A 24,699-nucleotide genomic window follows, 5' to 3' on the forward strand; every position below is an offset into this window, starting at 1 on the left:
CAGCCGAAGCGCTATAACAAGCTACCTCGAGGCATAATCAATCAGGCCCCCGGCCTCTCATAATCACAAATCAGCAACAACATGATGCGGCACGCAACCCAATCCCATAATATCCTCACAACACCGGACCTCGGCATCACTCAGTCAGAAACCTCTCAAGCCACTCTGGCTATCAGTAAAACAGCGTACTCGGCCCAAAATATCATTTTATGCATCAAAACGGAGTAATAAAGACTGAGTTATGAAATCAATAAAGCATAGTATGACTGAGTACAAATCTTAAGTCAAAACATTGAGGAAATAATAGTAAAAGGCCCCTAAGGGTTCAAACAGCTTGTTACGAGGCCCAAATATGGCATTCAGCCCAGTTCATAGAAATATTTTCTAAAGCGCATAAGTATCAAATAGTTTTTAGTCAACTATGCAACTTAATAGTTTCCACGGGACGAACCAAGTCACAATCCCTAGTGATGCATGCCACACACTCGTCATCTAGCATGTGAGTCACCTCAAAATAATGAAACGATGTGAAATTCGGGGCTTCATACCCTCAGGACAAGATTTACAATCATTACTTACCTCGAACCGGTCAAATCCCTACTCCGCGATGTCCTTGCCTCTGGAATTGGCCTCCAAACGTATCAAATCTAACCAAAAGCAATACAATATGATCAATAAAGGCCAAAGGATCAATTCCAAATGAAAAACTATCAATTTATACCAAAATCTCGAAATTCAACCAAACCCAGCGTCAAATAACTCAATTTCACTCAAATCCCGAAATTTCATTCACGAGTCTATACATACCAAAACCATCAAAATCCGACGTCAAATGGTCCCTCAAATACTCAAATCAAACTCTCCAGTTTCCAATCCCTAACCCCTCAATTTCAGGCTTAATCAACTAAAAATTACCATAATCGTAAGTATTAAGCTCAAATAACTTACCTCAATGAGTATCCCCTTGATTCCCTCTTCAAAACCCTCTAAAAATCTCCAAAATCCGAATAGAAATGGTAAAGAACACCCAAATCGCGAAGGGATTCCTTAAATACCTTCTGCCCAGGCATCTCGCACCTGCGGCCCATTTTCATGCATCTGCGGAATGCTTCTGCGATCAAATCAACCGCATCTGCGGTTTTCACGTATCCCCCTTTTCACATCTACGGTCCAATACCCACACATGCAGTCACGCAGGTGCGCTCCTTCTTCCGCACCTGCGGCTCTTAGCTTTCCTTGGCTTGGCCGCTTCTGCGGTTGCTCTCCCGCTTCTGCGAACATCGCACCTGCGGTCCCCACTCTGCAGATGTGGTTATGACAGCTGAAGGAATTCTTCAGCACTTCCTCAAATCCCATCCTTGATCCGTCAACCTCTCGAAATCAACCCGAGGCCCTCGGGACCTCAACCAAACATGCCAACAAGTCACATATCACCATTCAAACTTATTCAAACCTTCGAAACACTCAAAACAACATCAAAACACCAAATCACCCTCGGATTCAAGTCTAAGAACTTCCAAACTCCGCAAACGATGCCGAAACCTACCAAACCTCGTCCGAATGACCTGAAATTTTGCACACACGTCATAAATGACACTATGAACCTACTTTAATTTCCGAAATTCCATTCCAAACCTGATATCAATATTTCCACTGCCGACCGAAAAACGCCAAATTTTCAATTTCGCTAATTCAAGCCTAACTCTACCACGAACCTCTAAGTTACATTTTGAACACGCTCCTAAGTCTAAAATAACCTAATGGAGCTATCCAAACCATCCGAATTCACATTCGAGATCTTCTACACATAAGTCAACATCCAGTTGACTTTTTCCAACTTAAGCTTCTAAATAAGAGACCAAGTATCTCATTCCACTCCAAGACCACTCCGAATCCAAAACAACCAACACGATACCATGAAATATAGCTGAACAATTAAAGAAGCAGAAATGGGAAAAACGGGGCGGTAGCTCATGAAATGATCGGCCGGGTCATTATAATTGTACTCCATATGGCATTGGACTTGCACGTGAAGTCATTGCCTTAATTAACTGTTCCTACCTTATTTGAAAAAGGTTTGTAACTAAAGTATATGTACATATATATATATATATATATATATATATATACATGAAGGCTTCACATAGGAGAGTTAGAGTGAACGAAAGAAAAGATCACAGAATAAGAGATACATTGTTGATGAGAAAATTGTCTTCTTGTCTTGCGGCTACTACGCTGAAAGTTTTTGAGAAAATTCTCATCATAGTATTTTTGTTCAATTTATTTGCGGGTTCCATTGATCAAAGAGTTGATAGCAAGGATCGATCTCGGTGTGAATACGCATTGAGTCTTCGCACTATCGAAGAATTTTGAAACGAGACTCTCTTCGCCAGGTACGTCTCAGATTTGATCTTTGGCATGTAAATAAATTTTAAACACGAAAAGATCTTCCTAGGATTGTTATTGTCTTCTGCTGCGTATTACGAACACTTATATGCAATCCTACACAGCGTGTGGATATGGATCTATCCCCTTAGGGTCACCATTTCATGTTCCTTCTTGAAGGTGTACACACGGATTTTTGAGAAACCGATGGGCATTTAGTTGATATGGGTCTTGGAAAGGCTGACCAGTAGTTTGGTTCGGTTATTAAGATTCTGATATCGACCTTAGAGTCGTGTTGTATTTTTATTTGGATTGGGTTGCGAGTCACAAGAGATTGATATTTGGTTATTGTGTTTCATCTTTACTTGCAATCTCTTTGGCTGATTATCTGATTTATTTGTATATCTTCCTTATATGCTGGATTGTTGACTGAGCAGAGTACGTTAAGAGAATTGTATGCATCGAGGTGGTTTTATGTGTAATTTCATGATTTAGTCATATTATTGTTTTGTACTTGTTGAAATATATAAATTGTACAGGTGATTGGCGAGTATCATTTATAATTCTTTATTCTATTATCTTGCCGAGGTTAGTTATGATACTTGATGAGTACATGAGGTCGACTGTACTCATATGACACTTCTGTACCTTGTGTGCAAATCTTAGAGTTGAGATGTTGTGGAGGACGGGAGCTGGCACTAAAGATGTACCTACCTTCCGGATATAACTACCTCATCCTTAGTAATTTTAGATTCGAATTCTGTTTATGTACATTCCAAATAGATATTGTATTTACTTCATATCATCTTTGTAAATCTAAGTCTTAGTGGCTCATGACTTGCACTACCAACCCTTGGTTATTGTATGGAAATTCAGTTATTTCACTTATTATATTCTTATTATTTTCATTAGAATTGAGTAGATTGTTATTTAGCTTATCTAGCAGATTGGGTTAGGTGCCATCGCGACTAGATGAATTTGGGGTCGTGACAATATAAGTCTCACAGTAAAGCCAATATCACGACGAGAACTCATTCACCAGTTGAAAGAAAAGTTGAATTGTTAGAATTAATTTACATTAAATCCCAAATCAGCGTGAAGGTAGTTATTTGATCAATGAGAGACGTAGATTTCAACCTGTATACTGGTAAAATCGGGGGTAATGTATACCCCAATTTCCCGATGAGAAAACGGAGGAAGGGTATGGATGCACGAGATTGTGATCGAGGTTAGAAACCCTTCGTATCAAGATCCAGGAAGAGAGAACAGATTGGGTATGGTAAAGCGACACGTCCCGGGCCAAGAATGAGTTCTAAGACCTCGGGAAACAAGGTAAAACGGCTACATACGATGGGTAGAGGGCCGTGATATTTGCACCCAACGGGCTATCACGGCGTGGATCTCGCTCAATATCGATTATGGATCATTAATTAATGGGAAAGGAAGATTTTATCCTTTTTAGACGTATACTAGGGATGAAACTCTCCTACTATATAAAGGGGAAGTTTTTCTTTTGTAAGACACATTATAACACGTAAATCAAAGCAATACAAGTTTATTTTCTACCTTTTAGCTACTGTTAAAGTTCTTATTCAATTATTCTATCCTTCATTCATGACCGGGATTTAAACGAGGTGTCACGACCCTAAAATCGACTCGGTCGTGATGACACCTATCGCGAAACTAGGTCAGGCGACAGAATTCCCGAATTTAACCATTTTCAATAAAAGTCATTTTTAATCCTTTAATTAATCAAATATCTCATAATGTAAGTTTAAATGAACAATGCGGAATAAATACACAAGCCCGACATCGGGGTGTCACAAGTCACGAGCATCTACTAAGGACTGAATACAACAAAGAGTCTGAAAATATATTAAAACAATCTAAGGAAAACAAGAGGGAGAAGAGCAGGGCTGCGAACGTCGGGCAGCTACCTTGCTAACTTCGATGACTCTGCCACTGAGCAATCAACACCTACTACCAAGTTCAGAAATATCTGAATCTGCACACAAGGTGCAGGGAGTAATGTGAGTACGCTAACTCAGTAAGTAATAAAAGTAAATGAAAGTTGAGTAGTAAGAAAACACGTAAGCCAAGTCATAACGCTACAGCAAATGCAGTACATTTCCAAAACAATAAAGAAATCATTTACTTCGTAAATCAAGCTCAGTTTCAGTGAAACCTTTTAAAACAACTTTCATTAGTTTCAAATGAGTGATAAAATAGTGAGTAAAAATGATAGAAACGTAAACAGCCCCTCGGGCAAACGTGTACCATAAACCGCCCCTTGAGCATAATATCAACAGAACCAGCCATCGGGCTACCTCACAATCACTCGTAATCAGCCCCTCGGGCATAACATGAATCAAGAACCGAACCGCCCCTCGGGCAAAACATGGATCAAGAACAGCCCCTCGGGCAACAATATGAAACAACAACAGCCCCTCGGGCTACATCATATCACTCACACTGGGTACCCGCGCTCACTGGGGGTGTACAGACTCCGAGGGGGGATCCTTACAGCCCAAGCGCAATAACAAGCCATCTTGTGGCATAATCAAACATGCACTCGTCCTCATAACAACAAGCTACCTTGTGGCATAAATAAATCAGGCCCTCGGCCTCACATAACAACAAGCCACCTCGTGGCATAAATCAATCAGGCCCTCAGCCTTACAATATCATGAATCAATAACAACTTGTTGCGGCGTGCAGCCCGATCCCATAATATCCTCACAACACAGGCCCTCGGCCTCGCTCAGTCAGAAATCTCTCAAGCCACTCGGGCAATAATAAAACATGATGCTCAGCCCAAAATATCATTTAAAATATCAAAAAATGAGTAAATATGGCTGAGTTATGAAAATAGTAGAATACAGCATGACTGAGTACAAATATGAAGTCAAAACGGTGAGGAATAGTAGTAAAAATCCCCCCTGAGGATCCAAAACAGTTGGCACAGAAGTCCAAATATGGCATTCAGCCCAAAACATGGTAATAATTTCCAAAACACAATGATATCAAATCGTTTTCAATCAAATACGCGACTTAACAGTCATACGGGACGGACTAAGTCACAATCCCCAACGGTGCACGACCCCACGCTCGTCATCTAGCGTGTGAGTCACCTCAAAGTAGCATAACGATGTGAAATCCAGGGTTTCATACCCTCAGGACAAACATTTACAATCATTACTTACCTCAAACCGGTCCAAACCCTAGCCCGTGATGCCTTTGCCTCTCGAATCGGCCTCTAAATGCTTCAAATCTAACCAAAATCAGTATATTATCATCAATATACGCTAAAGAAACAAAGCTCAGGCGAAAATAATCAAATTAACTCAAGAATCCCGAAATTGCTCAAACCCGACCCCCGGGCCCACACCTCGGAATCCGACCAAAGTCTCAAAATCTGACAACCCATTCAATTGCGAGACTATCCATACTAGTTTCACTCAATTCCGACTTCGAATCGGCTTTCAAATCCCAAAAATTCATTTTATGAAGTTCCACAATTTTTCCCAAATCTCTACTCAAATGATGAATCCAACATTATAATAATATGTTTTAGCCAAAATTGAGTTAGAATCACTTGCCCCGATGGTTTTCTTGAAAATCCCTCAAAAAATCGCCAAAGCCCAAGCTCTCTAGGTCAAAATATGAAATAAAATTCCAAATCTCGTATTTATAGTGCACCTTTCGGATCCCCATCACCGCTGACCGCAGTAAAACCACCGCTGACCGCGGTAAATCCACTGCTACAGCAGAAAATGTTAACTGCAGTGACATGCTTTAGTATTTTGGCCATAACTTTCTCTACCTATGTCCAAATTGTAATTTCTTTAGTTTTATGAAAACTAGACACAAAGGGCTACAACTTTTGTTTTTGAATCATCCCAAAATTCCTTGTAGGTCAAAAGATATAGACTTTCGAAGTCAAATCAGTGAACCTGCGAATTCTTCTTCACCGCAGAACGCGGACCATTTTCGGCCCAGCGGTAAAACTTCTGCCCCAACTGTAAATTTAAGCACCAGAACCAATGCCTGAGTCCCGCTAATGCCCAGACTCGCTCAAAACTCACCTGAAATACACCCGAGGCCCTCGGGACCTCAACCCAAAACATACCAACACCTCCCATAACATCATTAAAACTTATTCGAGCCTTCGAATCATTCAAAACAACACCAAAATACCAAATAAACTTCGGATTCAAGCTTAAGAACTTAGGAACTTTCAAATTCCACAAACGATGCCGAAACCTATCAATTCAACTCCGAATGACCTGAAATTTTGCACACACGTCACAAATGACACTACGGACCTACTCCAATTTCCGGAATTCCATTCCGACCCCGATATCAAAATTTTCACTACCAACCGGAAAGCGCCAAAATTTCAATTTCGTCAATTCAAGCCTAAATCTACCACGAGCCTCCAAATTACGTTCCGAACACGCTCCCAAGTCCCAAATTACCCAACGGAGCTAATTCAATCATAAAAAATCAAATACGAGATCGAATACTAAAAAGTCAAAAGTTGGTCAAACCTTTCAAACTTAAAGCTTCAAGCTGAGAATCATTCTTCCATACCTGTTCTAATTAACCTGAAAACCAAAACCGACGATTTATATAAGTCATAATACATCATACGGGGCAAGCCATGCCCGAGAACTGGCAAGTAAAGTGCAAATGCTCAAAACGATCGGCCGGATCGTTACACTAGGGTATGATCGAGGAAGTGGTCACTGTTCAATCTAATTTCTGGCCTGGCCATAACATCACAATTGGTTTGATCGCCTATTTCGTCTTTAATTCATTTATCTAATATTCTTTACTATTTGTGTTACGAATACGAATTTTCGGAGGAAGAATCTAACTATGGCCAAGCTAAAGCTAAGAAGAGAAAAAAATAATGCAAATAAGATAAAGGTTTTTCATTCATAGCCTTTGACAAAAACTTGGTACATATAGAGGAAGTAAAACTTAGGGGTCAAAGTGAAATAAAATAACTACTTATAGGACTCAAATATAAAATGTAATAACTTATAGTAAATAACAAGCTCAACTCCCATGTACACTTCCGACAACCTAGAGTACTACTTCCTGCAGCTACTCTATTTCTAATTTGTATCAGTACTTCCCCCTGAACAACGCCCTTGTCCTCAAGGGTGAGGACTTCAATCCATCCAGGATCAAATGGAAAATGTGAAGCTACTTCAATTCTGAAAGTTCTTGTCCATGGATCGAGACATCTCTTCGGAACCATTCTACTGGCAAGCAAATTTTCAACACCAATGATTATGACGCATTGAGGTATTTCTTCAATGCTTCTGACGTCTTGAAGCATCTGTTCTGGAGCAACCCATAGCAATTCAGTCAACCGATGAGACATGGCTGGAAAGAGTAATTGCTGAATATTATTGAACAACTCCAACAAAAGATTTAGTCTGGTACCAGAAATGTTCTTTTGAATGTGCCTAAAGGTCCATGGAATAAAATCTATAACAAGCTTGAATGGTTTCCATTGTATTAAAGAAGAATAATGTGCAGTAGTTGCCTGAAAAAGGAACTTAAGTCAATGCTTAAGATAATCTTCAAAATCTGCCATGATTATCTCCACAGTATACTGGAATGCAACTTCAAACCAGTGAGGCACACTCCCTACCATAGCACCCTTGTAGTTGTTATAATTGCAGCAAGAAGAGAGAAACTTTCGGATTCCCTCTGGTTACTAGGATCAATTTGCAAGACCATGAAAACTGTTTCATTTTTCAAACATCTAACAACTTCGTTCAACGCCTCATATACAGCAGTCTTACGTTGCGACTTACCCTCATCTTCCATGTGAGAAACATTAAGAACAGATTGCACAAACTTTTCCCCGAGTATCATGTTCATCTGGTCGACATCCCAGATATGAATCCAAAAGGGATCATGTACCCCTGCAAATCGTAGTCCAACGTCCCTGCAAGCAACAATAGTCATCATCATATGTGAACCATCCAGCAAGTGCACGAAATTTAGAGGAAAAGCAGTTCTCTATTTCTTGTCCTTAACTAAATCAGCCTCGCGCGATAAAGCTAAAATTTGAAGAGAAGTTCTTATAACATGCCACTGATTTTTAAAGTAAAACAGCACAATAAGGAGACCTAAGGGTGTCGTCCACTGCATTGGCTGATGTTCTGAAGCAATCCTCTTAACACAGTCACCTAGTCAAGTCATTGCGCAACGATCAGCTTGAACTAACTCCCTATCACTTATCCATAAGCCCACATGAGTGATTATTACACCAAGAACCTTCTGTATTGAATAACTGGAGTATAAACCTTCAGCTGGAATGACAATTAACATAAAGGTATGCTCAGCATTATACAAGAATGGCGACTCAGCAAAAGAGTTAAGTACACAACTTGTGTTAACCACAGTACTTTGACTGTCCACTTGAACAAAAGAATAAAATGCACCATGAAAAAATTTAGCCGCATAGCAAGAGACAGTGAATAGAAGCTTATCATCATTGATAGGACCCTTTTCCTCCCCTTTTTGTTTGAATTGTTCACACAACCCGACAGAGGTAACCCCGTATACTGAGGTTGCCATTGTCTGCTTTACCAATGTCTTCTCAACATGATTAGTTAATAGTTTGTCTAAGAAAGCATTGGAGTCAGTTGTACGGTCCTCAGAACTATCTTCTTTGATAACATGATGAACACTTAGAGAAATCCCAGTATAAACATCTGTTGGCTGCTCTTCAATAATTAAGTTGACAGTTGTTGCCACCATAATATCTCTTTCCAGAGATACATAGTATTCTAGGCCATTGCATGAACCATCCTTTGAAATTCCAACCGACGAACATGAATAAACTATTTGATCACGCACATGAATCGGACAAAAGTCTAGAATCCACTTCCCCATCAAGCCACCCTCGTCCTCAAGGGTGATAGTTAAAAATGAAGAAATAACCACACCTGCTACTGCCTTTCCGGTGCTTGGAACAACTTTGTATCCTGAAGCTCTATTTCTAATTGCATTAGCTTTATCTAAGCCAATATGTATTTCAAATCCTTTGAACCCAAGCTTATGGGCTTGCACTCCAAGAAGTTCAAGTAGCTTATATTTCCGTTCCTTATCTAATGAAGAGGAGTTGGTGCATCTTTCATCTGTTGATTGAAGAAGCAAGATGACTTGTGGAATTGACTCTACCCTCTTCCGAATAGTTTCACTAAGTTCAAAATTTTGAACTCCTCTAAAAATAACAGCAGCTTCTCGGACCTCAATTCCTACAATCACACCTCTTTATATCTCCTTTCAAAAAATCCACAAGGAAGGTAGACTACCTTTAGAGCTCCCGACAAAACTTGACGATCAACATATGAAAACAGATGTTGAGTGTTCCCAGCAAAGTTCCACTTACCCAAGGCCTTTATAATAGGCACAATATTCCCAGTACCAAGTTTGACATGTGACACAAAGCTCACTTTAAAACACTTGCTCCTGAGAATAGAAATGTCGACACTTATAGAAACAACCTTTTCCATTAACTTCCTAATTGAATCTAGAGGTCTCCACCTTTGAGGATGATTAGGCGAATCAACCAAGTCAACTTTACAATTATCATTCTCTAATTTGTCTCAACAAATAACACCATATCTTCCATGGCCCTTGTTCATAATATTAACACTATCACTGCCGTGATCATCACCACTTCTATTCCATTTTTACCTTACACGATAAGTGAAAGCATTGGTTAGTAACTCATACCTCAATCTATAAGCAACATGTTGCCCTTCATTGTATATATGAATTTCTTTTCTCAACATCTCATTAAGTGCATAAAGTATCATGGCGCTAGGTAGAAGGAAGCAGTGCTTCCCTATGAACTTAGCAAAAGAGTATATCTCTAAAGACTTGGAAGTTTCTCTAGTGTTGCATATTACACCATTACTTATAATAGAATATTGAGTATCCATGTGCCTTCGATCCGGCCCAATTTTGAAGCTACTAGGATTAGTAAATTCATTCTCTAGCAGCTGAATATGAGCTAGAACAGGGCTCGCATACGCAAATTCAACGGCCTCTTCAACCAACTCATGGATCTTCCTATCTGTGACCTTCAACTACACTTCACTGTCCAGGTTGTTCTCAAACATATACTTCTTCAAGTTTGTTACAGAATCCCTAATGGCATAGTGGTTCTTTTCAGCACTCGCGATAGTGGCAGCTATATGAACTTGAATAATGTGACTGCTATCATTATTGTTCACCACAGCGGCAAATTCCTCAGGCTTCTCATCGATCAAGGGAGTGCTACTCTCATCAACGTACTTCTTCTCGACCTCCTTATCTATTGGCATTTCATCAAACATCTAGTGCTCACGAGCGGGATGCTGTTCCTCTTCCGTTGACTTAGATTTTTCCAACATCTCTTTCCTCGGAGTAACTTCTGAAATAACAACATCCATTAAATTGCTTAGTATTTCATCTGTGTGAATGGAAGTGCTACTGTTACAACCCATCAAAATCCCCCCATCCATCAACATTTCGGATGGAAGAGAGCTCTCGATGATGGTATCAAAACAAACGTGCTGCTGCTGAAACAGCAAAAGGGGAATTGAATATTCAGATCTATGGTTGGAATTATCAACAGCAGTTGGAATCGCTTCGTCCATCAGAAAATTGATTGGAACAGAATCATTGACCTGCTGTTGCTACTGCTCAAATAACAAATGTGGAGGATTATACTCCGAGATGTGATCAGTCCTCGCCATTTCCATGCTAGAGAGGAAATCTGTGTTATTAGATTGGAAACCCACTATGGCGCCTCTATTTAAAACCACCCCGGCAGTCGAAAAATCGGAAAAGGCCATGGTGAACTCTGATGGCTGGTAGGCATAAGGGACCGATAGGGAACTCCCAGCTTACCAAGGTTGATACCAAGGTTGATGTGGACTGAAATTAGAGGTGTACAGAGGGTTTGTTGGTTTGAATTGCTGTTGTTACCCCATATAGTAAGCTCCATAACCGCTATTACAATAACTGGAAGAATTAGGACCTTGGTAGGGTGCATAGTTAAAATCCTGTGGAAGATTTGCAAGTCTGGAACATTCACTATAGCATTCAGTCATGGATGCCTAGCTCGTGGGTCATTATAATAGCCGTATGGTGGGAGAAATCGATCCATCTCCATTGCCATAGAGGTCAGAGAATCGATGCTCTGATAACACTGTTACAAATACGGATTTTCGGAGGAAGAAGAATCTAACTATGGCTAAGGTAAGCTAAGAAGAGAAGAAAACAATGCAAATAAGATAATGATTTTTCATTCATTGCCTCTGAAAATGGCAAACTCGGTACATATAGAGGAAGTAAAACCTAGGGGTCAAAGCGAAATAAAATAACTGCTTATAGGACTCAAATATAAAATGTAATAACTTATAGGTAAATAACAAGCTCAACTCCCATGTACACTCCCGAAAACACTACAAAAAAATACTAAATTTATGAAGGTTTTGTTACATATTGTGGAGGTCAGTAACCCCCGCAATTTTCAGTTCCAGCGATTTCCAAAACCCTCGCAATAATGTTCGTCGCAATCAATTCGCGGGAATTTTTTGGAGGACCGCCGTTATCATATAGCAGCGGGTATTTAGCGTCGGTCTAACCTCCGCAATTTAATAGTTTAACTTTTTTAGAACACACGTATAGAAAAAATAGCGGCAATCAAAACCCAAACAATATGTTTATTTAACCCCCGCAATTTTAAATACAATATTACTATACATTAAATTGCGGCGGTTATAACCCCCGCTATTCATTGAGTTTTTTTTTTGGCAATTATTATACCCATATATAACTGATCCTATTTCAATTATGCTAATATAATGAAGCATCATCAGATTATATAGAATCATCTAATTAACATCAATATATTAATAAACCCTAAAATACATTAAAGTAAATTATTATTAGTCTCAAAAACTTGTTTTAAACACAACTACTCCATCCATTGAACACAAAACATCAGTATTATAGTTAGTCTTAAAACAAACTTTAAACAAAACATCTACTCCAACTATTATGGACAAAAGATCTCCTATGACCATTCAATTGAGTACGATACATTTGCAAGTGAACTTCAATGGTTGTCGTTAGGATTACTTCTACCAGATGATCTTCTAACATCCATGGGTGAAATGGATATGCTAGTCCCATCACTTGGCTAAAAAAAATCAAAATAAAACATAATTAACGAAAAGTACCTCAACACATGAATTGAACTTACAGATACGAATACCATCTCCAATCCTCTTGTTATGTATATATCAGCACACAAAATATAAAGATTTTTTACTTCAAAATTTTGTTGGCACCTGAAGCAGAGGTGCATAATATTATATTTAAGATCAATAACATCAGTGCCATTTACATCTCGAGCTAGCAGCATATGCTCCAAAAGATATCCAAAAAAACAAATTCCAGAAAGAGAAAAAAGAAAAGTAACGCATACACTTAAGCAATTAGAAATCGAAGCTATAATTTCAAACATTTCAGATTTTCTTCTCTTCTCCTCCAGCTATCTATTAGTTATGATTAATTTTGCAGATCTAATAAATAAATAAATAGAAGTATCCCTACTCTAGTAGCTTAAACTCTAGTACCTCAACAATATCCTAAATGCACATTTGATGAGAAAACATGTGTGGATATAAGAGTAAAGAAAGTGAGAATAAGAGTCAAACACCACATAGCACAAAAGTTTTCAAAATTAAATAAGAAAGTTATGAACTTTTCTTACTGTTGAATGAGGAGGAGAAACAAAGATCCCTGCAAATTCCTCGAGTATCCTCCCTTCTTTCATTATCATATACGCCTTAAAAGCATTCATCATTTGGGTGTTAGCATTTATCATTTGGGCGTTAACATTCATCATTGCTCTGTAGTTCTCTTGGCTTTGATTGTGAGCATTCAACATTTGATTGTATTTCTCTTGGCATTGGGAAGAACATGAACCATTATTATAAGTTGAAGCATTCAAATCACTATAACGAGGTCTTGTTTGTCTAAAAGCTCAGCCAAGAACAGCTCCTAATCCCAAGCACCTTACCCTTCAAGAGTACTCTTTTCCCGGCACCTTACCAACGGCATCATTTGGCGAAATTTCAGACTCATCCACGGTGCTTTGGCTCAATGCTAGTTCAATTTTTTCCAAAATACATTACACACCAAAAGTAAGTGTCCTACCTTCACTCAGTGATTGATAAGTTATTAAAAAAGAAAAACAAGAGAAGAAGAATATTTAGCTTGTTGAGTAATGCACTTTGGTTGGGCTGTTCGAGTACAATGTCCTAGTGAATTGTCAAATTTGTTTTCAAATCTTATTCATCAGTATAAGGAAATTAGAGTTGCTTTCGTCTTGAATTATTTTTTAGCAGCTATAATGTCTAAAGGAAAAGGTCTTATACACACTTTCTATATTGCTTTTTTATCTTTCTAAGAACGAGTAGATGAAAGATTCAGGAAGACTAGATTAGTATTTCGTGTTGAAACAAATAAGGCATGGCATGGACCTCCTTGCAGAAATAGGCAAAGAAATATCTTTAAATGTAGTTTCCTCTGCATTTTAGCTTAGCTTAGGTATAGGCAGGTGCTAATAAAAGTAATGAGAACCACAATGTGAAGAACATCAGAAAGGATGTTTATTGTAAACTTTTATTTCCTTTTCTCTTATTTCACACTTCTTTTTTAGTGTGTCTATTTCTTTCCACTTCTCTGTATCTCTGTGAAGAGATGTTTCTATAGACCCCATCACACATGTGAACTCCAAAAGTGTTCTGTTTTTATTTCCCAGAAATGCATGTTTAGGAATACACAGTGTTATAAGATACAACTTTTTGAGTAATGCACCAGTAACGTTTCCATTCACTCAAACAATTTGTATTACTAGGTACTAAATGATTGCAAATTTGATGGAAGAAATTAAAAACTTACACATATCTCTTTTGCCGCCTCATTAACATATGATCCATCTTCATTCCTATGTGTAGCGAGATAAAACTGTCCTCGTCCAGGCTTTTGTCCAGTCTCAGCCATCTATAAATGAAAAAGTTAAAGTCGCATTAACTTAACTAACTAAGAATAGTTGCTAGTTTAATTAAAGTATTCAAAATGAATCAATACCATTTCAGCCCTTCTTCTCGAGTTAGGTTTGGAGCTACCGATATGTGAAACAATTTGTTTCTTCCGAATTTCAGCATTTCTTTTACAAATTTCCTTACAAAAAGATACCACGAATTACACATACTTGCCTATTGTATACTTGTAAAACCACAATATCATAAGTCCAAACAACATTTACCAGAATACTCAGCTATGGTTAATAACTTCTGTTCAAGACTTTCTGTTCAGTATTTTACTTCTATCAGCTTAAAGAATCCAAACTTCCTGACCCGGATTTAAAAAAAAAAAAAACACTTTCCTAAACTTAAGCATCAATGCTGTACAAAAACGCATTATTAGAAACAACGGTATCAGAAATAAAACCTTTTTACCAAATGGTCACACAAAAAAAAACACCAAGTGGAAACTACATGTCACCATAATACTCAACTATGGTAAATATCTTCTTTCCGGTATTTTAATGCCCTCAGTTTAAAAATCCAAACTTTAATCTTGATCCAGGTGAAAAATCCAAACTTTGCTTGAACTAAACATCAATACACTAATACACCACAAGTGGAAACCACATTTCACCAGAATAACCAACTATACTCAATACCTTCCTTCTGTCATAATTTTATCTTGACCCAGGTTAAAAATCCAAACTTTGCTTGAACTAAACATCAATGTTGTACAAAAGCGGTAATCAATAAGAGAAGGTATTGGCCATGGTTGAAATGTAGAAGCATTGAAATAAATACTTGTGTCTTTTCTCTAAAGCGGTAATCAACAAAAGAAATCCATTGATCCGGTGGAATTTCCAGTGGAACGCTATCCATTATCTCAGCTCTGCTCTTAAGTGGATCATAGACCTTATCAAACAACTTTAGCCTTTTTGCGCCCCACTTCTTACACATAGAATTATAAACATATCGTCTTGCATTTGACTCAATTGTCCGAAAACAAAATCGTGGCTTCAAGGATAAACCAATGGTTAGATAATTATTACATGCAAATATAAAATCTTTATAATTATTGTATGCCTCAGGAATACCTTTATAAATCGATCATAACAACGATTGAAGATTGTCACAGGTAAATCCGGCCATTTCTCAAAGTGAATTGGAAAAATGGAGCAGTCAGTTGCTAAAATTCCACAAAAGCCTGCAAGAACACCTTGTCCTTCACCAATGGGAGAATCCATGTCGTCAAAATCAACCACAATACGTTCTCCATTAGATAAATTTAACACGTTCCTTTTCTTCACTTTAAGTATCTTGCTAGCTCCTTGTGAATCTTAAAAGATAAAAACAAAAATCAATATGGTTCTCTATTCTTTGAGGCAACAGATTATTAGGTGTGGCGTAAAATACTTAGAAACCAAAAGGTCTCTTTTGCATGCAGAAAACACAGTGCATACAGTGAATGAAGTGACAACAAAGAAGGTCCAACTTTAATAGAAATTCATAATATAACTGAATGGGAGATAACAAATACAGGTACGAATTTAAGTCAAGAATATGTAGATGGCAATTTCGAGCTACACGTAAATAATACAGAGAAATAAGAATACCTTGTCATCAAACTACATAGACACCAAGTGTACAAAATTGGTACCAACATTTCATCCTTTCAACTTTGGTATATAAAATACAATAATAGGATTGTGGTTCAGAGGAACTGTTTCTGTTGTCAAATTTGGTATATAAAGGAAAAGGTCAGAACACAGTTTAAAAATATATAACAAATTCACCAAAGAACTGAAGATCATAACAGATATGATTGAAGATCAGAGAAGAAAATAGATGGTAAATTTTTCCAGTCACAAAATTCAAGATGGTAAATTGGTATCCAAAATTGATCTACAGCATATCGATGATGCAATCTCTTTGAATGTCTCGGGCATTTCTAATGGAACTTACTTTATATATTGGGATACGCACTTAATGCTACACATAAATACCTCTAAAGGCCGAACATTAGAATCAGCAAAAGATGCAAAGGGTTTGATATTCCAACACCTTCACCCATTCTTTATATACAAGTATAAAATGTGAAGAGTTGTACAGGTATAAAGTGTGACAAAATCCACTGAAAATCATACTGTAAGCTATATATACATCCCTTTTCTCTACTCTCTTACAAGTCATATATAATCATTCATTTATTTAATCGATCGACGAATATAATTAGCAGAAAGCATGTAAAGCAGCAGAGATGGAGCCAAGTAAATGAAATAGATGGACACCACCACAAACTCTAACGTTTTCATTCACTTTACTTAGTAGGAGTACTATTTTGCAGCGTCACTTCTGCACTATCATACAGTACCACAAGAAGGATGCAAGAGGTTTGATAACGAATGTAAAGTGATAAGAAGCATTAAGCATAGGTTCTCTATTCTTCGGGGTAACAGATTGTTAGTTGCAGCGTAAAATAGGTAGAATGTATAAATGAATGGCAATAACATACCTATGCATCTACAGTCCAATGTTGCATAGACACACGTCCACTACGCTTTCTAGATGGTGGTTGTTGTGACGCGGTGTTGGTCGTACTATTGGTTGAACTTGTGGTGTATCATCAAAATACGAAGGTGTTGATTCAGTTGATAAAGGTTGTGCTACACCTTGTGAGGTAGATGCTGACTGAATTGAGTTCTGAAAGTTCTCATAACGCTTGGGCTTCGGTATACCTACAAGCAATAAAGAAAAGCAGGAGTTCACAAAATTAGTAGAAGAAAAGTCGAATAATTAAAAAGAAACAATTCACACATGCATCCAAATATGGGCAAGAATTGTTCCATAATGATACGACAATCATGGCTTTTTAGTCCAAATATCCTCTTTTTATCTACATCAACACAACGAGAGATATTACTTGAGTAACTCTCCGGCACCGAGATATTTTTTAAAGTTTTGAGAAAGTCGACTCTTTTATTTGTTGGAATTGCAAACGAAGCAAGCCGACAATTCTCATTCTCATCTGGCTTTGATCACGCCTTATACCCATATCTTGTAGATCTTTTCGAGCCTTAACATGATTCTTTGATTTGTCTTTATCATATAGCAAAGTGTATATATTATTATCAAACACATTCTTCTCAATGTGCATAACGTCGAAATTATGGCGCAACAAGTTAGAATTTCCAATATGGAAAATTGAAGAATATGTTTTTTTTCTCAATTGTTGAGTTGCACTTTTCTCAGTGCCTTTTTGTCGATTTCTTTTCTTTCTTTCATTCAATTCTGCTGGTTTTCCAAATATAACATCAATTTTTTCCACTTGATTCAAAATATCTGACCCAGTTAACTTCCTTGGAGGGTTCTCTCTTCCGTATTGCCAAAAAAACGAAGCCTCATCAATCTAAATTTATGATTTCTTGCCAAAAACCGGCGATGACCAATAAAGAACCACTTTCTACTATGACGAAGTCTACAAGGTTCTGTGTCAAAATTACAAGATGGACACACAAAACCAGTATGTGTGTTCCAACTAGATAAAATTTCAAGTCCAGGAAAGTCACTAACTGTCCACATAAGAGCTGCTCGCATTCTAAACATTTCATTCTTTGATGAATAAAAAGTTTTCACATCTTTACACCACAACTCATTCAACTCCTTAATAAGCGGTTGTAGGTATATATCTATATTATTTCCCATCGTACGTGGACCTGGAATGATCATTAAGAGGATAAAATTTGGTTGCTTCATACAGAACCAAGATGGAAGGTTATATGGAACCAAAATCACAGGCCAAATGCTATAATTAGTACTCATCATCCCAAAAGGATATAAACCATCACTAGCTAGGCCTAATCCAACATTTCTAGGATCGGAAGCAAATTCAGGAAAAGTAGTATCAAATCTCTTCCATGCCTCACCATCTCTGGGATGCCTTAGGATTCCATCTCTGTTACTATCTTTCACATGCCATCTCATATGCTCTCTAATTTTAGAACACATGAACAATCTCTGCAACCTTGGTTTTAGTGGAAAGTAATGCAAAATTTTTGCGGGCATCTTTTGCTTATTTTTCTTCTTTCTCATGGTAGACATGTGATTATTGTTGCTCTTCTTAGTTGGCTTCCATCTAGAAGTATGAAAATGCTTGCATGTTTCCTAATTAGCATCATCTCCCTAGTACAACGTGCAATCGTTTGGACAAGCATCTGTCACGACCCAAACCGATGGGCCGCGACGGGTGTCTGAGTCCTACATGTCAAACACTCCTAAGCATGTGTTTAAGATATGAATCTAAATAATATATGCTGAATTACGAAAATAACATATATGAAGGAAACCTGCCAACAAGGCATATGTATACATGCAGGATACAGTGGGTGAGCCGGCAAGGATGCTATAGACAACTATACATTCAAAACTGAAGGCCGACAAGGCCACATACATCCCAACTAGACATACTGTCTACAGACCTCTAATGGAAACATAACTGTACAAAGACGGGACTGAGCCATATCATACCCATATGCATATATATATATATATACAAACGTATCGTACCAAAATCAAAAGCAACTCCGAATCAAGTGGAGCACGCCAACTCTCGCTGATCAGGGATCCTAAGAAGGGGGACCGTCAGCTTGTCTGCCTGCACCTGCGGGCATGAAATATAGGACTCGTGAAATAGGGCGTCAGTACGAAAATGTACTGAGTATGTAAGGCATGAAAATTAGTACGTAAAAGACGTAGATGAAACATACAATACAGAAACATATCTTTAAATCTGAATAACTTTGTAAATTCTGAAACGTTTATAATGTCATGCACGTGCATATAAATATCGTGCCATGCATAGGTATGGATGTACATAATATCATCAATCCAATGAGGGCATCCTATCATATCGTCTCGGCCACTGTGGACAACATCATCAACATATACCAGCTGATCAGGTAGTGGTGCATATATAACGCCGTAACCTTTTCCCATATCCCATATACATATATTTACATATATGCGCGTATATAACGTCATCTGGTAATGGGTCAATGCACATGTATAAATGAGTGAAATGCATGAAAAATATGTAATAATCTCAATATTCCTTCTGGATAAACTTTTCCAACTGCGTATTATTCTGAGACCCATGAATAGAGGATAATAATAATTCTCATGAGGAATCAAGAATATAGTTACCCCTACTATTTCTATAAATAGGGTAATTTATGAAAACTGTGTGTTTGCTCGTTTCTTAGTATAATTTGGACCATGCCAAAAGAAAGAAGGGATGACCTTAACATACCTGTTCCTGGAATTATTTGAATAGAATGAAGCTTCTGCTTCTGTGAACTTGAACGAAATTGATGCTTGGACTCTATAAAATTGGAATGAAATTCTTTTTGCTTGTCTAGATTTTGGGACGTTAGTCCCTTTTGTCCAAATCAAGGAAGCTAACTACTGATCCTTCATGTTTTCTTGGAATAAATTGAACAAAATCCCTACTAATCTTGCTACTTGTTTGTATTTGTAATGGAAGGGAAAATGAAACTTTGTTTTAAAGTCAGAAGCAATGTTCTTGTTAAGTCTTTAAATACCAAGTCTTCGAAATGAAATGGATTGGAAAGACTTGGATATCCAAAGTCTTGAAAAAAATGAAAGAAAAGTTGTATCCATTTGACACCTAATCAAGGAATGACTATTAGGCATTTCTTGATAATGTGGCTAGTTGCCACGTGGTGTGGGGTGGAATATTTAATTTTTTATCTACTTATTAGTTAATTGGATAATGTCTTGTTACCCGGTAATTAATCAATTACCCGCATAATTTAAAAATTACCACAAATTACTTAAAATTCAATTTATTTTTAAAATACTTCATATATACTTTATATATTATACTACCATGGTCATATGGTATCTTGCATGGTACTAGTTCATAATTATCGGATAGTATCGCTCGACTCGTATTTTATTCCAAATTGGCCACTTTCAACGAAACTCATTTTCTTTAATCTGTGTACCCCTTTATCCTTCATAATACTTATTTATCGCTTGTTATAACTAGCGTAAGTACGTTAACGTCAAGATGATCTCATCCCCGAGTCTAAGTCGGTTAACTGAAAATGAAATTTTAACGTACGACAATGCGAGATGTAACATCCTTCCCCCCTTAGAAACATTTGTCCTCGAATGTTCAACTCCCCGTGATCTATATAACTTTGGCAAGGTCGCCTCTGCAACAACACCACTACCAACTCTCCCCGTAGAAGCTTAATAACCCAACGACACACAGGACCATAATTATAAATAACGACAATGGCCTCATATGACCAACGACAATAACCAACACAAGAATTTATACACGTACCTTATGCTTATGACGTCTCAGTCGGACCCTTATCTGGAGGAGGAAATAAGTAGGGATATCTAGACTTCATATTTTCCTCGGCCTCTCAAGTCATTTCTTCCACATTATTGTTCCTCCAAAGTACTTTCATGGAGGCTACCTCCTTATTCCACAGCTTGCGGATTTGTCAGTCTAGGATGGCAACCGAAACTTTCTCGTATGATAAGTCTTTTGTAATCTGTACATCATTCGTGGGCACAACTCGGGTAGGATCGCCATTGCACTTCCGTAATATAGATACGTAAGAAATCGGATGGACAGACTCCAATTCCGAGGGCAATTCTAACTCATAAGTTACTTGGCCCACTCTCTTAATGATCCTATAAGGCCCAATATACCGTGGGCTAAGTTTTCCTTTCTTGCCAAACCTCATCACACCCTTCATAGGTGACACCTTTAAGAATACCCAGTCATCATCCCCGAACTCTAAATCTCGTCGCCGCACGTCAGAATATGACTTCTGATAACTCTGAGCTGTCAATAGTCAATCCTGGATAAACTTTACTTTTTCTATGGCTTGCTGAACCAGGTCGGGCCCATGTAATCCAGATTCTCCAACATCGAACCACCCTATAGGCGACCTACATTTCCGTCCGTAAAGAGCTTCGTATTGAGCCATCCGAATACTGGAATGATAACTATTATTATATGTGAACTCAATAAGCAGCAACTGATCATCCCAGCTACCTTTGAAGTCTATTACACAAGCTCGTAACATATCCTCTAGTATCTGAATAGTATGCTCAGCTTGTCCGTCTGTTTGGGGATGAAATGTTGTAATAAGACTTACTTGAGTCCCCAATCCTTTTTTGAAAGACCTCCAGAAGTTAGCTACTGAGCTCCTCTATCTGAGATAATAGATACAGGGACACCATGTAGTCTTACTATCTCCTTAATATAAAACCTCGCATAATCCTCTGAGGAATATGTAGTTCTAACGGGCAGAAAATGAGCTGACTTTGTAAGCCTATCAACAATCACCCATATCGAATCAAACTTATGCTAGGTATGAGGTAAGCCTGCGATGAAGTCCATATTGATTACTTCCTATTTCCAAGTCGGAATCTCCATAGCCTACAATAATCCACCGGGTTTTTGATGCTCAATCTTAACCTACTGACAGTTAGGACACTGAGCAACAAATTCTGCTATATATTTTTTCATTTCGTCGCACCAATACACTTCCCTGATATCATGATACATCTTTGTTGCTCTTGGATGGATAGAATAACAAGAATGGTGATTTTCTCCCATAACCTACCGACGCAGCTCTGCAACATTAGGCATACATAATCACCATTGATATTTGAGGACCCCATCTTCTATAATTTCAAACGGTGTCTTCTCCTTCTGAAGAGTGGTATCCCTATAATGAACTAACATAGGATCCTCGCACTGGCGTTCCTTTACTTCAGTTACTAAAGAGGATGTTGCCATATCTTGAAGAGTAATTCCAACGTCACCTCAGTCCAGTAACCGAATTCCAAGATTAGCTAGCTGATGAACCTCATGGGCTATTTCCCTCTTTTTTGGCTGTAAATACGACAGGCTACCCATAGATCTACGGCTGAGGGCGTCGGTTACTACGTTCGCCTTCCCCGGATGGTATAAAATATCGATGCCATAGTCTTTAAGTAGCTCCAACCATCTCCTTTGTCGTAGATTCAATTCCTTTTGCTTGAAGATGTACTGGAGGCTCTTATGATCCATATAGATATCAACATGAATTCCATACAAGTAGTGCCTCCACATCTTTAGTGCATGAATTACCGCAACTAACTCTAAATCGTGGGTCGGGTAGTTCTTCTCGTGCTTTATTAGTTGTCTAGAAGATAAGCCACAGCCTTACTATGCTGTATCAGCACGCAACCCAATCCAATGCCTGAAGCATCATAATAGATCGCATAACCATCGGTCCCTTCTGGAAGCATTAGAACCGGTGCTGACGTTAATATGTCTTTTAATGCCTGGAAACTCCGTTCGCAAGCATCAATCCATTGAAACTTTTCTCCCTTCTGAGTCAACTTTGTCAAAGGTGTTGAAAGGGAAGAAAATCCTTCCACGAATCTTCTGTAATAACCTGCCAAACCGAGAAAGCTACGAACCTCCGTCTGTATTGTAGGTCTATGCCAAGTCTTTACTGCCTCAATATTTTGTGTATCCACTCGGATACCTTCACCCGAAATAACATGCCCAAAGAAAGCTACAGAGTTCAACCAGAATTCATATTTAGAAAATTTTGCATACAACTTCCCTTCTTGTAGAACTCTGAGCATAGTACGCAGATGCTTAGCATGCTCATCCTCTGAACGAGAATACACCAATATATCGTCGATAAATACAATTACGAACAGATCTAAAAAAGCATGGACACATGGTTCATCAAATCCATGAATACTGCTAGGGCATTGGTCAGACCGAATGACATAACTCAAAACTCAAAGTGCCCATATCTAGTCCTGAATGCTGTCTTCAGAATATCTTTATCCTTAACCCTTACCTGATGGTACCCAGACCTCAAGTCTATCTTTGAAAAACACTTGGCACCTTGCAACTGATCAAATAGATCATGAATTCTCGAGAGCGGGTACTTATTCTTGATCGTCACCTTATTCAGCTGCCAATAATCAATACACATTCGTAAGGAACCATCTTTCTTTCGCACAAATAAAATAGGTGCTCCCCACGGTGACGTACTAGGTCTGATAAAACCTTTTTCAAGCAAGTCCTTTAGTTGTTCTTTCAACCGTTTCAGCTCTGCAGGGGCCATTCTATAGAGAGGAATAGATATTGCGTGAGTGTCTGGTAGTAGGTCAATAGAAAACTCAATTTCTCGCTCTGACGGGAGACCCGGAAGCTCATCGGGGAAAACATCGGGAAACTCATTCACCACAGGGATGGAGTGAATGGTTGGTGACTCCACTTCCACATCCTAAACCCGAACTAAGTGATAAATACAACCCTTTTTGATCATCTTCCTTGCCTTAAGATAGGAAATGAATCTTCCTCTCGGCGATGTCGTATGACCTTTCTACTCCAAAACAGGCTCCCCCAGAAATTGAAATTGGACTATCTTTGATCTATAATCAACGTTGGCATGACAAGAAGCCAACCAATCCATACCCATTATAACATCAAATTCTACCATATCTAACTCGATTAAGTCTGCTACAGTAGTTCAATCATGAACTACTATTATACAACCCCTATATACTTGCTTAGCTATTACCGAGTCCCCAATAGGTGTAGATACCTCAAAAGGTTTAACCAATTCAGGTTTTATTTTAAACTTACTAGCAACCAACGGAGTAACATATAATAAGGTGGAACCAGGGTCAATCAGTGCATATACATCATAGGAGGAGACTTATAATATACCTGTAACAACATCAGGTGATGACTCTTGGTCATGTCGTCCCGCCAATGCATAAATGCGGTTCTGAGGGCTGCTTGAGCTAGATGCTCCGACTCTGCCTCTATCACGACTCATTGGTGCTTGGGGACCTTGCCTAGGAGGGCGTACTGATGATGACGAACCAGCTATAGATCCCACTGGCTAAGCTATGCTTGCATCACCTCTCATTGGACAATCCCTCATAACGTGGCCTGGATAACCATAAGTATAACAAACACCTAATCCCATTCGGCACTACCCGGTATGTTGCTTACCACATTGAGCACATCGTGGTAGGGGCGGCCTCATTTGATTTGACTCACCCTTATACTGAGAACTTGAGGCCCTAAAATTCTGACCAAACCCTGAATATGTGGAACGATCGAATC

General features: G+C 38.3%; 3 protein-coding genes across 3 annotated transcripts; all 3 read right to left on the reverse strand.

Moving 5' to 3' along the window:
- Positions 1-7,298: 7,298 nt before the first annotated feature.
- LOC138879137 (uncharacterized) lies at positions 7,299-10,361 on the reverse strand. Its single transcript, XM_070158723.1, has 4 exons — positions 10,114-10,361; positions 9,772-9,885; positions 8,538-9,685; positions 7,299-8,353 (listed from the first exon to the last, which is right to left on the reverse strand). Exons 1-3 carry the CDS (start codon positions 10,359-10,361, stop codon positions 8,602-8,604), a joined length of 1,446 nt encoding a protein of 481 aa, XP_070014824.1. The 3' UTR covers positions 7,299-8,353; positions 8,538-8,601.
- Positions 10,362-12,369: 2,008 nt separating this feature from the next.
- Positions 12,370-15,844, reverse strand: LOC104212404 (uncharacterized). Its single transcript, XM_070160668.1, has 5 exons — positions 15,602-15,844; positions 14,569-14,661; positions 14,380-14,481; positions 13,187-13,581; positions 12,370-12,610 (listed from the first exon to the last, which is right to left on the reverse strand). Exons 1-4 carry the CDS (start codon positions 15,749-15,751, stop codon positions 13,576-13,578), a joined length of 351 nt encoding a protein of 116 aa, XP_070016769.1. The 5' UTR covers positions 15,752-15,844; the 3' UTR covers positions 12,370-12,610; positions 13,187-13,575.
- Positions 15,845-22,733: 6,889 nt separating this feature from the next.
- Positions 22,734-24,406, reverse strand: LOC138879138 (uncharacterized mitochondrial protein AtMg00860-like). The gene is made up of 2 exons (XM_070158724.1): positions 24,295-24,406; positions 22,734-23,272 (listed from the first exon to the last, which is right to left on the reverse strand). Exons 1-2 carry the CDS (start codon positions 24,404-24,406, stop codon positions 22,734-22,736), a joined length of 651 nt encoding a protein of 216 aa, XP_070014825.1.
- Positions 24,407-24,699: the final 293 nt, after the last annotated feature.

This window comes from Nicotiana sylvestris, chromosome 10 (assembly GCF_000393655.2).
Source record: "Nicotiana sylvestris chromosome 10, ASM39365v2, whole genome shotgun sequence".
Taxonomy (NCBI): Eukaryota; Viridiplantae; Streptophyta; class Magnoliopsida; order Solanales; family Solanaceae; genus Nicotiana; species Nicotiana sylvestris.

What these genes read in the sequence shown, in the direction of transcription:
- LOC138879137 (XM_070158723.1), bottom strand. Translation starts at nt 10,361, where the DNA reads ATGGATACTCAATATTCTATTATAAGTAATGGTGTAATATGCAACACT. An exon ending in GCTTTCACTTATCGTGTAAG is followed by an intron (nt 9,886 to 10,113) that starts GTAAAAATGGAA and finishes TTCTATTCTCAG; the next exon opens with GAGCAAGTGTTTTAAAGTGA. An exon ending in GCTGGGAACACTCAACATCT is followed by an intron (nt 9,686 to 9,771) that starts GTTTTCATATGT and finishes GGAGATATAAAG; the next exon opens with AGGTGTGATTGTAGGAATTG.
- LOC104212404 (XM_070160668.1), bottom strand. Translation starts at nt 15,751, where the DNA reads ATGGATTCTCCCATTGGTGAAGGACAAGGTGTTCTTGCAGGCTTTTGT. An exon ending in GTTATGATCGATTTATAAAG is followed by an intron (nt 14,662 to 15,601) that starts GTATTCCTGAGG and finishes TCTTTTTGTAAG; the next exon opens with GAAATTTGTAAAAGAAATGC. An exon ending in CGAGAAGAAGGGCTGAAATG is followed by an intron (nt 14,482 to 14,568) that starts GTATTGATTCAT and finishes TTTCATTTATAG; the next exon opens with ATGGCTGAGACTGGACAAAA.
- LOC138879138 (XM_070158724.1), bottom strand. Translation starts at nt 24,406, where the DNA reads ATGAGTCGTGATAGAGGCAGAGTCGGAGCATCTAGCTCAAGCAGCCCT. An exon ending in ATCACCTGATGTTGTTACAG is followed by an intron (nt 23,273 to 24,294) that starts GTATATTATAAG and finishes ATGCTTTTTTAG; the next exon opens with ATCTGTTCGTAATTGTATTT.